General features: G+C 39.4%; 1 protein-coding gene across 2 annotated transcripts in view; it reads left to right on the top strand.

Moving 5' to 3' along the window:
- gabra5 (gamma-aminobutyric acid type A receptor subunit alpha5) overlaps positions 1–13,946 on the top strand; it is a 34,584-nt gene extending 20,638 nt beyond the window's left edge. For both annotated transcript variants that reach the window (XM_028028366.1, XM_028028367.1), the window contains exons 7-10: positions 2,673–2,816; positions 10,060–10,212; positions 10,502–10,713; positions 11,524–13,946. In XM_028028366.1, the coding sequence (XP_027884167.1) occupies positions 2,673–2,816; positions 10,060–10,212; positions 10,502–10,713; positions 11,524–11,814 (800 nt within the window). In that variant the 3' untranslated portion in view covers positions 11,815–13,946. The remainder of the gene's footprint in view (positions 1–2,672; positions 2,817–10,059; positions 10,213–10,501; positions 10,714–11,523) is intronic.
- Positions 13,947–14,532: the final 586 nt, after the last annotated feature.

The raw sequence follows: 14,532 nt of genomic DNA, 5'->3' as shown, positions 1-14,532 counted from the left end.
ATGACGCTCACGTAATACATCATTCATCGAACTTTATTTTCCCTCAAAGGATGCTCCTATGGAGCATGTAAATATATAGTGAATACACACTGACATTTGGAGAGGTGATTTGCAGCTCAGTTTTTATGTAACGTCTATTAGTGGAGGAGGTGAAGCTAATATTGAAATCTTAGATGCTGTTAGGTTTTGGCTTAAAGTAAGATTTATCCAACGGTAAACCACAGCATAACAAGAGAATCCTCTCATAAGATAAACCCGCAAGTTTTTTTTGTTTGTTTTATATTATTGAGAGTGGAAGAAGGTTGATTTGTTAATATTGTTGGGTTAATATTCTACTGAAAGATATGAAGTCAACCAGGGCTGCACTGATTCACTTTTTTCCACTTCGGATACCGATACAGACCCCTGAGGTTTAGTATCGGCCGATAACGATCCGATACAGAAAAACAGCACTGAATTGACTTGAGATGTTTATTTTCTAAACAGAGATAAACGTACTGAATTACACATGTGTTCTGCACCAATAAAACACACATAAATTCGCCAATTGCTTCACAAGTTTGGTCAAGCATGTAAAAACAACTTTAATCTGTTCAGTCTGTGCAATTAGGAGTAGAACAGAAAATGTAAAATAAATAATAAAGAAACTGACAAAAACAATAGGTTGACTACTTTGGTCAAACATGTAAAAGATAAACTGCAACAAACCTTCTTTCAAATGGCTCAGAAAGTGCAACTAGGAATTTTAGATATAGTGCAAAGTGAATTATAAAACATTGCCACACCAGATCTAGAATTGTTTTCAGTATCTATCAATACAGATATTAATATCGGATTGGTGCATCTCTAATGCCAACCTGTTTTCAATGTTTCATTTAAGTTAATTATGCCGTGTACTCCGACAAGGTGTTTAGGACCTTTGGAAGAGAAACAGGACAAGATAATCCAAAGTAAAAGACAACTGGACGTCTTCTCTTGTTACTTGAAGACGTGTCGCCTCCAGTCCAAAAGGTTTCCTCAGAACTCAACAGAGGCAAAAATATCTTCATGAACCAAGAGAGGAAGCCTTGTAGCCGCCTATCAAACCACTCAGGGTTGGTATCAAGATGGCGCTCTTTCCTACAGATGAACTTTGAAGTTTAAGGATTTTTTTTATTTTGCCCCCCTTCCTTTTTTCCAACCAACTTGAACTCTCGTTGAGCCTCGTTTGCCTAATTCAGGATGCTTTAAAACGTCTTAGTTATTGCTCTGATGCTGCGTTCATGTCAAATTTCTACTACAGGAAGTTACGGCTTGTTAGTCAGAAATGTCAAGAAACACTGATCAGGTCAAAAGGGTAAGATGGAAATAAACAAAGCTTCAGTCACATTTTTTTACTTTGATGGTGAGCAAAAGCAATTAGTGTAATTCTTTTTAAAACCATTGTTTCTAATTGTGGAAGTTTACCTTCCTGAATAAAAACTGTGAATTATTTCAAGAATTTCAACAAAACTTTACCAGGGATGCCAATAAATGTGACGGAGGCTGTGAAATGCAGCTTCAATATTTTGCATCTTGATAATTGATGGTCTAATTAGTGCTGCCAATTAAAAATTTTAATCAGATCAGTCACACTCTTGCGCCGTGATTAATCACGATTAAACAGCATTTTTAACTTTATGAGGTTGAAATATACACGTCCTAAAAATGTTAAAGAAAAATCTTTTCTCGCCTCAAACCAAACATCTAAGTTTTCCATGTTTTCATATGCAGGAAGGTTTAAAAGAAGTAATTTTGTTTCAAATGTAATTCAGGAATATTACCTATAAACCAGGCCTGTCAGTCACAATAAGAAATTTTGTTTGACGACAAATTATCCCACTAATTATTGCAATAAATGTCGTTTTGAGACCATTTTCAAGTAGTAGACTGATAATGGGCATAATAATGCAAGGTCACCCTCTTAAACATTAATAAAGTTTAACTTCGTAAAGGACTCAACACTGGAGCCGGAGGACATTTTGAATATTCAAAATAAAAACACCACAACCAAGAACAAGAAATGAAATGGGGGGGGGACAAGAAACATTACAATCACAAACATAAGTAAAATGGATTATGGAGCCTCTGTGAACAAAATTGTCTTTCAAAAAATATTAATTATCCGAATGTAAACAATCAAGCTCATTTTAATTTATCATGCAATTAATTAATTAATCGCTTATTGTGACAAACGTACTGTAAACCTGTTGTGCTTTGGTGGAAGGACAATTCATTACTGCAATAATGATGAACTATTGCAATAATATTGCAGCATGGGAAAATATTACACTACATTAGTGGTTTTATCCAAACGTACATGAAGGTGTTTTTAAGAGAAAACCTTGCCGCTGAGCTCACCAGTCTGACTCTCCTTGCTCCTTTTTCCACTTGTGTTTGTGACTCTGCATTGCTGACCGCAGTACAAGACAGCGCTGCTGTAAAGCAGGTAACCCTTCGCGGTAGAGAAGCTTTTAGGTCAAAATAGGTAACGCGATTAATCTTCACTGTCGTATGCGATCAGTCATATGCGTTAACGTCGACAGCCTTAGTCTAAACCCAATCTTCACTGACTCCATGCTTCTGTATGGATTTGACATTGAGCAATCCACATATTCGATTATAAACCTGTAAGAATGTCTCCTCTCTCCTAGATGCCTATCCTGTCTCAGAAGTGATCTACAAGTGGACTGAGGACGCAGCCAAGTCTGTGGTGGTGGCAGAGGAAGGCTCCAGGCTCAACCAGTATCACCTGATCGGCCAGACGGCGGGAACGGAGGAGATCTACACCAGTCGGGGTACAGCGGACAAACCGCAAACTCACTCCAGCTGTAAAGCTTAGAACCTGGCCTGGTGTCCAGTTCAGTGGGCGCATGCTGCTCTGCGAACAAAATTTTCCTGGATGAAGTTGGATGAAGTATGTGGGAGCATTTATGGTCTCCTCGCCCTTTTTCTCAGTTTTCAGTGTTTCTCAATTCCAGTCCTCAAGCCCCCCTGCCCTGCCTGTTTTAGGTGTTTCCCTTCTGTTACACACCTGGATTGAATCTATGGGTGATCAACAGGTTTCTGCAGCACTTGATGGTCATGCAATCATTTGAATCAGCTGTTCAGGAATAGAGGCACATCTAAACCATGCAGAGCAGGGGGGCCTGAGGACTGGAATTGAGAAGCACTGGGTAGACGGCCATGTTTTGGTAGGTTGGTCGCTGCGCTGCTCTCTGTCTGCTGATGGATTGATCGGCGTTCTGTGAGGTGTTCAAAGCGCGGGACGTTGTTTTGTAACATAAAACAAACTTCTCCACAACTCGCCCTGGTGTGTCAGCTGCGTTCCTCTATCTCTGCGTCGCTGTACAGAACATGCATGGAGATTAAATGGCACACAGGTGAACTCCACTTACTGATAAGGGGATTTCTGAAGTCTGTTGGTGCAAACGGATTCATTTATCAGACTGAAGAATGAATATAAATGCACCCCACACTTTTCTGGTTTACATTGGCGAAACATTTTTAAAATTATAAACCCAGCAGCACACAACAAACCAAAGAGGATGTGTCATGTTTGGAGAGAGGAAAATCTCCAAGAGCAGCTCTTTCCTTGACCTTGTACTTTGCCTTGCTGCTTCTTGGCCCCAACAACCTGCTGCCATTGCTGGAACATCACATCCGGGTTTATACCACTGTACTCTAAAGCAAAATGTTGAGACACTGAAACAAGTCTTTGGAGAAAATAGGCCAAGCAGTAAGACAGTGAGCCTAAGCACACAGTTTAATCTGCCAAAGAATGATTAAAGAATACAGTTTATATTCTTATGTGGGCAAATCAAGGCTTTGACCTCAATCTAATAGAAATTTCCCTTAAGAAGCTAAAAGGAGCAATTTTACACCCAAAGACCCGTAAACCCGCAATGTTTTGGAAGCTCAAAACATTGTCCTGAGCCGTATGCAACGAAATTTCGTTCTATATACACCCTGTGCATGCAAAATGACAATAAAGTCAGTCTAAGTCTAAGTCTAAGTAAACATCCCATTGTTTGCTTTGGAATAGGGAGCTAAAATCATTCAGAGCTGCTCACGTCTGGTAACTGGTTTACTGGGGCGGTCCAGTTCAAGAGTGGAATCATGGCACAATGTACAAATTCAATTAATTTTAAGACTTTAAGACTTGGGAACTTGGGAGCTAAAGCCTTTCCTGTGCGTACATCTCCCAGAATGCTGTGCGGTTCTGGATCGGAGTTCAGTGAAATTATTGAACATTCCATCAGATGCATTATCTATTGGTATATTGATGTAGATGTCTATTGTTGTTGATTTATTGTCCAGTCCTAAGCATGTGTCAAACTCAAGGCACATGGGCCAAATCTGGCCCACAATACCTATTAATGTGGCCCCACTAAACTCAAGATGGCTGCGTAAATACAGCCATCAAGATAACAGATGTCTGCTTAAATGTTATTTTACCAGTCAAATCCATGCAGGGTTTTTTTTTATCTGTATACTGCCACATTACATCACTGTGAAAAGATGTTCAGTAATATTTAACACTCTCTGAATACAGAGACGGCTATTTATTATTTAGGGCTTCCCTCGGTGTATTATAAGCCTGGCGGGCCACCAGGCTATACTTAGCCCCCCAAGGCTAAGTATTGTTTATGTTTATTTTTATACACCAGTAACAGTGATAGCAAAGATGGGTTAAAGAGTTTCTTTGGTGAAACGGTTGGAAGCGTATTTTTTAGCTTTCTTGCCAACTTTAAACATTTTTAAACACAAAGCGTAACGGGCCGCTGAACGCCCTCTACCGCCTGTACCACCGGACTTAGAAAGTGTTTTAGTGGAAACCCTGTTACTGCATTTTAATGGGTTTTGTCCATACAGTCTGCCACAACCGACCATTTCAGTACCTTCAGAATATACCGTATTGATCCTCAAGAGGAAACTGCTTGTTTGTTGACAAGCTATTCACATTGCAAAGTGTGAAATATTAGCAAATACAAACAAAGCAATTTGTAATATAAAGTGTATAGCACAAGTGTAAAATTAGAAAGGATTTTAGAATGACCTAAATATAAAATAAACAAAATGAAAGAAGAGCAAGAATGTTCATGGAAATATGTGACTATAAACGAGTCCAGAGTAAACTCCAACATAAAGACATTCAGAGTTTTGTAGTCTGTTGGACACAAGCAGGAATGATCTGTTCATGATCTTGACATGAACCTACCGCAAAGCAAAAGTTTAAACCAAATGTAAGAACGCACATATTTGTTGAAAATGGATTCAATTGTTCCACATGTTGGATGTGATAAAAATCTAGGTATTTTAGGGTCACCGCCTTTATTCAAAATTGTGGGATAATGGGCGAGAACCTTGAGGAAGTAAAACAGCCAGCTTCCCCCCCATTTTCTCAGTCGCTCAGCAGTCGTACAGCAGCTCTGGCCTGGACGTGGCTTTTATTATCATCGTTACGCTCCGCGTTATTGCAGCCTGCTCCGTTAAAGTTGCTGTGGAAAGGAAATGTTTTCAAATCAAGCTGGATAAGGGGCAGGAGGAGGGGTGGGGGGAGAGAGAGGGGACAATGAATGAATCTCCAGGATTTGAGCGCGCCTCCCACACACAGCCAGCTGTCTCTGGGGCTGTCAGGAGGAGAGGTGGCAGACGCATGGAGGGGGCGGGTAGGGCAATGGGGGAGGGGGACAAAAAAAAATCACTTATCCGTGGTCTTAGCCTCTGGGTCTGTAGGGTTAATCCGTATGCAGGCCCATCAGTTGTGCTTTTACCCAGTGACATCACAGCGCAGGGATTGGCTGCTGTGGAGGCGACGGAGGGGTTGGACAGCATCTGCTTAATTCCCTTATGTAAAGAATAATACTTTTGGTTTTTGGTTGTTACTCTGTCACAAAGGAGGAGGGGAGAGGAAGAGGGGCTTCCCAAAGATGTAAACAGAGGTGCTATACCCCGTTTGATGTATGAAAGAAACACATTTCATGATCACACGCATTAAATCGGAGACAAATCTGTTGCGTGTTCACTGGGGTGGGAAACCCTGGATCAGAGCAAGTTCTGAAGAGTGCGGTCCGTTTGCACACGCAGCAAAACGCTGTCTAAAAAGGGAAGGCGAGTCACCCGGAGTTAGCACGCGCTTAATTAGCCGAGCTAATCTGGAGTTCAAACCCTCCTTAGCGGGCCCAGAATAGCTCAGCAGTGTGCTGGGCGCACACGTGGTGGCAGTGACCCCCTGGTCTCACCGGTTCAACCACACTGGATGCAAATACGGCTGCAGGAGCATAAGTTGTGATAGACAAACTTCTTTTTATTTATTTGTTTTTTTTAAATGCATGATATTGCTTCCAGATCACAGCTCAACAGATGGCGTGGATCTGTACTCACCAGTTGACCAGCATGGCCGCGTTGTTCTCCGCTATGAATGGTAGCTCCCCACAGACGCTCCAGAACCCAAACAGTAAAATCCACCACAACCGCATCTTTTGTTTGTTTGTTTACACCCGGGAGGCTTCCATCCACTTTCAGTCCCAGAAGGTTCAGTCAGGTCAGGTCAGATCACAGCAGAGACCCCCACGCCGTGGCCCCCCAGAGCGGGTCTGCAGGCTAACAGTCCACAGAGCGAAGGCAACCAGGGAACTCCTTTCACCGAAGACATGATGCCGCTTGTTGCATCGCTCGCACCGTCCAAACTTTGCTCCCGTCCCGTCACGTCCCCCCCCCTTCTCGCTCGCTCTCCTTCACCCTCACTTCGCACCTGCATGCAATCAGCGCCGCCGAGCCAGGTCCAATTCGGCGTTCTCGCTCAGGCGAGGCGAGGATGAACGTCCCCAATCAAGAGTGGCCCGGCTTGACAGAATGGGATGGACTGTGTTACACACACACATACACACACGTACGTGGTGCTTGCACATCGAAAGAGAGAGAGAGTGCAGATTGTGACAAGGGATTAGCGAGACAGAAAAATCCGACTTTGCCAGGAGAAAGCAGCAGTCATCTGTGGATTTTCTATAGTTTATCAGACTCGGCGGCTCGACAGGATTTCACAAAACAAGGAAATCATTCAAATGCAATCTTCACTTGATTAACAGGATACAATGATATTTCTCCCCCCTCCCTCCCTCCCTCCAACAACCTACTTTTTCTTTCCTTGTAAAAATAAATACATCACTCATTTAAAGGAGAGAACTCTGGTCAATGTCAGATAATATGATAGGAAAGCAGATATTTAATGGCAGCATGTGCAGCACAATTTAATAAAAAATAATAATAATAAAAGGATAAAGCGGCCTTGTCGTTGTCGCATTCGGAAAACATCACAAACGGTGTCATAAATGGGATCACCACTGTCACTGTAAGTGATGGTGCTAAGAAATATGTGCTGATAAAGAAATGTGTGGGGTTTTCTTTTGTATAAAACCTAAACAAAATAAAGCAAGAGCAACTTTTCTGTGAAATTCAGTTTACTAATAAAGCTGCACTCACAACAAATGTTGTCTTAGGGCACTTTGCATGAAAGCAGTCAATTCAATCCAATTCATATGAATTGGCTTCATACGGTCCAGTTTCTTCCTGGTTGTCAAACAATTCAACCAAATTCTGTTTATTGTTCACTTTGGTAAAAAAAAAAAGAAAGAAAGAAAGAAAAAAATAATTGATAAAACAATAAATTGTAGCTGATGATGTTTAAATACCGAAACACATTATTATTATTATTATTATTATTATTATTATTATTATTATTATTATTATTATTATTATTATTATTTATCCGCAGTTAGTGTTTCTTTAAATATCACTTCATTTGAAAATGTGATGAGATTCAGTTACTGTGTGCTATCCAACAAAAAAGATAAATGAATCACACTTTTAATAGTGAAATGCTTTGACTGCAGCAATATGCTGTCACAACTATGCAATCTATTGCCAAAATTTTTTTTATCATCACTTTTATCTTCATTGCAATGAGGGCTGGAATAATTAATTGGATTAATCGTGATTAATCAATTATTGAAATAGTCATCAGCTAAAAGAAAAGAAAGCCTATTCAGGGCAGTAATTAGGCCAAAACTGTGTAAAAATATATATATAAAATTTGCATTTAAGATAAAAATACTTTTATAACCAAAACCTTTATAAGTTATTTTTGTATTGGTGTCCTTTAATGTATTTCTAATAATGTATAAAAGTGGTCAAGTGAAAAATCTGTACAATGTGGCTTTTTAAAAATTATTAGATTAATCGATTACTACAATAATCGTTAGTTGCAGCTCAAATCACAATAATTACCATATAATATCGTGATTAAAAACAGAGAAAATCCTAGACAGAGAGTGTGGGAAGAGTAGTAAATACCAGTCTTAGTCATGTTTATTTCTACTGGAAGTTACTGAAAGCGTGGTTTTGTGTGAGGATTGAAATCTGCCCGTTTTTTGTTTTTTTTTTTCAAAATCCCTTTTTAATCTGGGCTTCACTTGAATGGAAAAGCAGCAACTGCGCAGAGAGGGCATGCAGTGTGAGGCTGTGAGCGCGGCCTGAGTCACCAGAGTTCACCAGCGGGATGACCCAGAAAGAGAAGGTTTATTGGACGGGCCGACTGCTGGGCGGGCCGGGCGCCGCACAGGTGCTTTTATGAGAGGAAGAGAAGGAAATGTCACAGGTTGAGTATGTTCTTAACTTAAAACCAACAAACCACAGCGTTGTGGTTTTCATCAGCTATCAGATCAAAGTTTCAAATATTAATGTTAGAGCACGACAAAAATAAACCCCTGTTATTTCTTGGATTTAAACGTCGCCCGGGCCCGCCAGTTTTTTTTTTTTTTACAAAGCAGAAACAAAACTTTAGTGACAAAACTTAAACCTGCTGTGACGAGAAGGGGAGACGTGTGAGGATCTCGCAGCGAATTAGGGCCAGATTTAACTGTTATCGTAGAAAATCAATTATTCTATCGATTATTCTGACAATTAATCGATTAATCAGATTAAAATGGTCGCTTTCTACAGATTTTTCATTGAACAGTTTTAGAAAATACACTGAAAGATGCGAATAAACAAATAATTCCATTTCTTTTTATATAAGAAAGTGAAGATTTATTTGCCTTTAATGCAATAATATAGCATTCCTATAGTTTATGCTTGATCATGTGTAGCAGAGGAGGAATCTACAGCTAAAAAAAAATCCATCTAATATTAACATGTGAAAAGCTCAGGCTTTTCTGCTTGACTTTAACAAGTCAATATTATTTATAGCTGATCAGTTGACTATTTTTTGGATTAACTGATTAATGTCTGCATACCAAAAGGGAGTTTTTTGTTTGTTTTTATTGTCTGCAACGCTATACTGATATTTGAACCAGGTGAAATTAAAACGACCATTTCTAGGCAGAACATATTTACAGACAAAGAAGTCTGCTGTTATTTTTTTTTTCATATCTTAAATGCAAATGGATATGTTTTTGTACAATTTTGGATTAATTACCGCTCTGAATGTGTTCTTTCAGCAAATGGTGTTTTTTAAAATTTTGAGTCTAAATACTCCAGTTAATGATTAATCGACTGCTAAATTAGTTGACGATTATTCCCTTAATCGAAACATCACAATTAATCTGATTAATCGTTTCAAACCTATAGTGAGTACTTAAAAAAACAAAGAAAAGAGAGAAAAAGTCTTAACAAAAGTTTGAAAAGGAAAACAAACTGGAACTCATATTTTGATTTTTTTTTTCTTTTAAATAAAGGTTATAGTATGCAGCTCTACCTGACATTACAACATGTCCAAACAGTTTAAATATAACTTTTCAGGCATTTGCCATTTTCTCACTCTAAAATGAATGTGAGCCGAGTTAACAAATATCTCCATGATATTTTTCTAAAGTTCTGAAATACAAGCTTCCTGTCTAAACACTGAGAAATATTTTTATATTCTTATATTCATATTCTTCCCATCAGCTCTTCTGCCTGACTTATAGTTGAGTGTACTGTTTTAAATAAACAGCAAAAGCACATGGAGAAATAACAATCCACCTGTTCTGTTGTCTCTAGGCGAGTACACAGTGATGATGGCTCACTTTTACCTGAAGAGGAAGATAGGCTACTTCGTCATCCAGACCTACATGCCGTGCTTCATGACTGTGATCCTGTCCCAGGTTTCTTTCTGGCTCAACCGAGAGTCGGTGCCAGCAAGGACTGTCTTTGGTGAGTCTGGAAGACGCATCGAGCTGTGCGATGGTTGAAATATTTCAGCTGAAACGGCAGCATCAGAACCCGCAGGAGGATTCCCACAGCTTCAAAGAGACATTTAGCTGTTCTTTCCACGATTAGAGGCTGAATTATTTTATTTATTTTTTTCTTACTACTACTGCGTGATCTGTTTATAATACTCTCCTACGCAGCCGGCTGTTTTCCATGCCTTAATCTGCTGTAATAGAAACAGAACTACAACTCTGGTATCTAAGACTAACCCAGTTTTCTCTCTCACTGCCAGGTGTGACCACGGTCCTCACCATGACCACTCTCAGCATCAGCGCTCGAAACTCCCTACCCAAAGTGGCCTATGCCACCGCCATGGACTGGTTCATTGCGGTGTGCTATGCCTTCGTCTTCTCAGCCCTCATTGAATTTGCCACAGTGAATTATTTTACCAAAAGGAGCTGGGCCTGGGACGGGAAAAAAGCGATGGAGGCCCAACAGCCCAAGGTATGTACGCTGGGTTTGTTCAAAGGTTTGTTCAAAACTTGCTGAGCTGTTAGAAAATGAGCATCATCAGGAGAAACATTTGTGGAAAATGCTTGAAAATGTACATTTTTTTTAAGGTTCACACCGGCACCATTTAGTCTGCTTTACTCGAACTAGAAAGTCCGGTTCATTTGGGGAGGTGTGAATGTGCAATCGAACTCGGATGCGGACCAAAAAACCCAACTCTGGTCCATCTAAAAACATCGCTGTCTGTTCGGTTGAAGTGAACTCTGGCGCGGTTCGAATGCATATGTGAATGCAAGTGGACCGGAGACCGTTCCAAAAGCAGGAAGTGAACAATAGCGCTGGGCATACTGGGTAAATACAACCAAAACAAACGCTTGCGTCTAGCGCTAGCGGGCGAAATGGCTCGTTTTCTTTTACTAAAGACACAATAGAAATTCTACATCTGCTAAAGAATTATGCTACTCCATTTTGTGAGGAAGAAAGTTGCATTCATGTCTTTGTGTTGTTTCCTTCAGTAGTTCTTGATGCAGCGCCACCACAGGTGAGGAGGGGAACAGTTATTTTTCAAAGAGTTTAGCTTGTTGAACACAGTTCAGTGTGAAAGAGATGCTGCACCAGCTGAAAATGTAAAACGCTGCAATTTGGTCCCCAATTGAGCCTACCGGACTGTCAGCTAGACCCTTAGTCAAAACCAAGTGCAAAACCTTCAGGTTTTACTTTTGTTCCATGTATCGCCTTAGCTTGTACTACCAATATTTACCACCACAGTTTTATTAGAACCACAGCTTGTTTCTTTCTCCGCAGAAAAAAGACCCATTGGCGTTGTCCATGAAGCCCAACAACACTTGCTCCGCCGGTGTGAACTACACAGCCAACCTCACCAAGGACGCGTCCATCTCTACCATTTCAAACAGCACAACTATTCAGCTCAAACCGTCTGAAAGCAAGGCCCCGGACCCCAAAAAGACTTACAACAGCGTGAGCAAGATCGACAAGATGTCCAGGATTGTGTTCCCCGTGCTTTTTGGGACCTTCAACCTGGTGTACTGGGCCACATACCTCAACAGGGAGCCGGTGATTAAAGGAGCCGAGTGAGTTCTAGACTGAGGGCCAGTGATGACGAGAACTTAATCAACAAACGCCAAGCACTTTGTCCTTGTACCATAATTGTTGTTCTTTTAAGATATTTACAAGTTATTGCATGTGTGTTGCTTCGGGTAAGTGCTGCCATGTTTGCCTTGAGTTAGTACATGTATGATTACCAACCTAAAAGATTAACTTATGATTGCTCACTCAGAACTTGGTTATACTTAATCTTTTTTTTTTGTTAAATTTTGAGCATTTGGCATTTGTATTCTGTCGTTTAGTTTTTAGTTGGAAATGGAAAAGCAAGGCCAAATGCTATGCAAAGTAAAACATTTGTACTGTATCATTCAAAACCGCTTTTTATCTTTGTAAAGTCTTTGTACAGTAAATATTAACCTCGAGGTCCACGAATGTGAAACAGGACCGAGGCAAATGTAACTTTGCTTTCTTGTTAAAAGCAGCCAAATAGCCATGCTGAATGTGTTGCCTTGAGAGTGTGATGACTCCTTATGAATGCACTGAACTCTGCACTCCTGCAACAACCTTACTCTGAAACCTGGTTCAGAACGTTAATGTAGTGGACTCTACTTGTTCACGTTTTCTTTTTTTACTTTTCAATTTACGGTGGCTTGTTCTCAATTAAGTTTAGTCAGTCTGAGTTTTTGTTTAAGTGGAGATGAAAGTGGGAAACGTTTAAAGCGAAAGTGGTGTGTTTCCAAACTGTGAGGTTAAACTGTGTATATAAGTAAGTGCGGGAGTAGCTTAAGACAGTTGTATATTTGCCCTGCTTATAGAATAGCACCACTAGGCCAGTAAAGTTTGCACTTATATCGATGTAACGCTTGCACAACAGCATTGTTAGTTGCTAGTTTTAGTGCTTAAAAAGAAAATGAGTCAAGTAGTTTAAACTCTGGCAAGTCAAAAAGGTTTTATGCTTAGAAAAACATTCTTTTTTTTCATAGATATAAGTTTGTTTCTTTGGTCTTTTATAAAAGCTAGCATACTTGATGATTAGCCTTGAGAAAAAAAAATCCTGTTTTGGCATGAAAATAAGACGGACATGTGGTGGCTGGAAAAAAGCGTCATGACCACACCAATTAACATTACCTTGGTTCAAATAGAAATATTTAACAATATTAATAAAAAAAAACAGCTACTACCTGATGTCTTTAGCTTTGTTTAGCTTAGCTTAGCCCTATTTATCATAAAAAGAAGAGAATGGGGAAAAACCACTAGCCTGCTTTTGCTTCATTTTATTCCATTCATGTATCACGTTTTTTATTGAAGTTACTAAAAAAAACTTTTAGTTCAAGTGACCCACAAACACAAACTGTTAGCTTGATAGCAAGCTAGCTCATATTAGATGCTAATTGGTTGGATTTGAACAGTTTTGGAGGTGATTGGCATGTTGATGGCATGTCTCAGTACTTCTGGCAATGTAGTGAATTTAAGATTTTTAACACATTGAAAAACCTAAATTGTTAATTTTTGAGTTTTGTTTTCTTATTTGTGTATTTTCAGACATTTAAATACAGCCATGCGTTCTTTATTTCATTTTAAACTGAGCCTGTTCATTCCATATCTGCATTCGACATATGAGTGGCCATGATGTTTTCATTCAGTCTATTTAAAAACAAAGCTATATTTATTGTATCCATATTTTTTTTTCTAAAAAGGAATCACTTTAACAGAATAATGGAATGTAATGGGGTCTTTCACCCATATTTCAAAAAATACAAACGTTACTTTTAGCTGAATTTGCTTTAATGTCCGAACTTTATCATGTGACCTTATGCCTGCTTTAGCACAGTTTTTTATTTACTTATTTATTTTTTGAAATATTGTATTATGACATTGAAGTAAACAGAAGCTGTCTGTGCTTTAACAGCAAATACCTGAAGCAATAAATAACGCTGAAGTGAATGACAAGTTTTTTTGTGTTCATGCTAAAAATGTTATCATTTTACTTGTATTTAATTAGGTTTTCATCAATCCGCCAGTCGTCTTTTTTAATAAATGCATTGCTTTAGTTTTTTTTTTTTATCCCATTTTTCATGTGACAAATGTCAAGGCCTGTGCTAATGTGAAAAACGTGCACTTTGTTCTGTACCTGATTCCAATAAAGCTTCACTCGCACTGTCTTCCGGCTCTTAGTGCTCAGTCCTAATAAAGCCAGAATAGAATAGAATAGAATAGAATAGAATTACTTTATTCATCCCAGCAGGGAAATTATTTCGCAGTTACAGCAGCATAGAGACAAGACACACAACAACCACCACTGAGTAGCAATTGTAGACAAAATAAAAATAAAATATGACATGCTGTCAATATAAAAAGCAACTTAGAGCAGACCTTGCAAAGATTCAAAAAATGCAGATACAGTATGTATATGTAAATATATGTACAGCAAGTGTGCCACAGTGCAGTTGTGCAAAATTGGACTGATTATTGCAGAACAATGATTTAGCTTTTATTGTACAGTGAGATGGCATGTGGCAGGAAGGATTTCCTGTATCTGTCCCTACGACAGCGGAGCTGGAGCAGCCTATGTGAGAAGGTGCTCCGCTGTCTGTCCACTATGTGGTGGAGAGGCTGCTGTTTATTGTCCATAATAGACAGAACCTTCTTCAGTGTCCTCCTCTCCACCACAGTTTCCAGGGACTCCAGCCTTAGTCCCAGTACAGAGCCAGCTTTCCTGATGATTTTGTCTAGTCTATTAATAATGTC

Source organism: Xiphophorus couchianus, chromosome 9, assembly GCF_001444195.1.
Source record: "Xiphophorus couchianus chromosome 9, X_couchianus-1.0, whole genome shotgun sequence".
Lineage (NCBI taxonomy): Eukaryota > Metazoa > Chordata > Actinopteri > Cyprinodontiformes > Poeciliidae > Xiphophorus > Xiphophorus couchianus.
The sequence above is the reverse complement of the archived record's forward strand: the minus strand, read 5'-3'. Positions and strand labels throughout refer to the sequence as shown.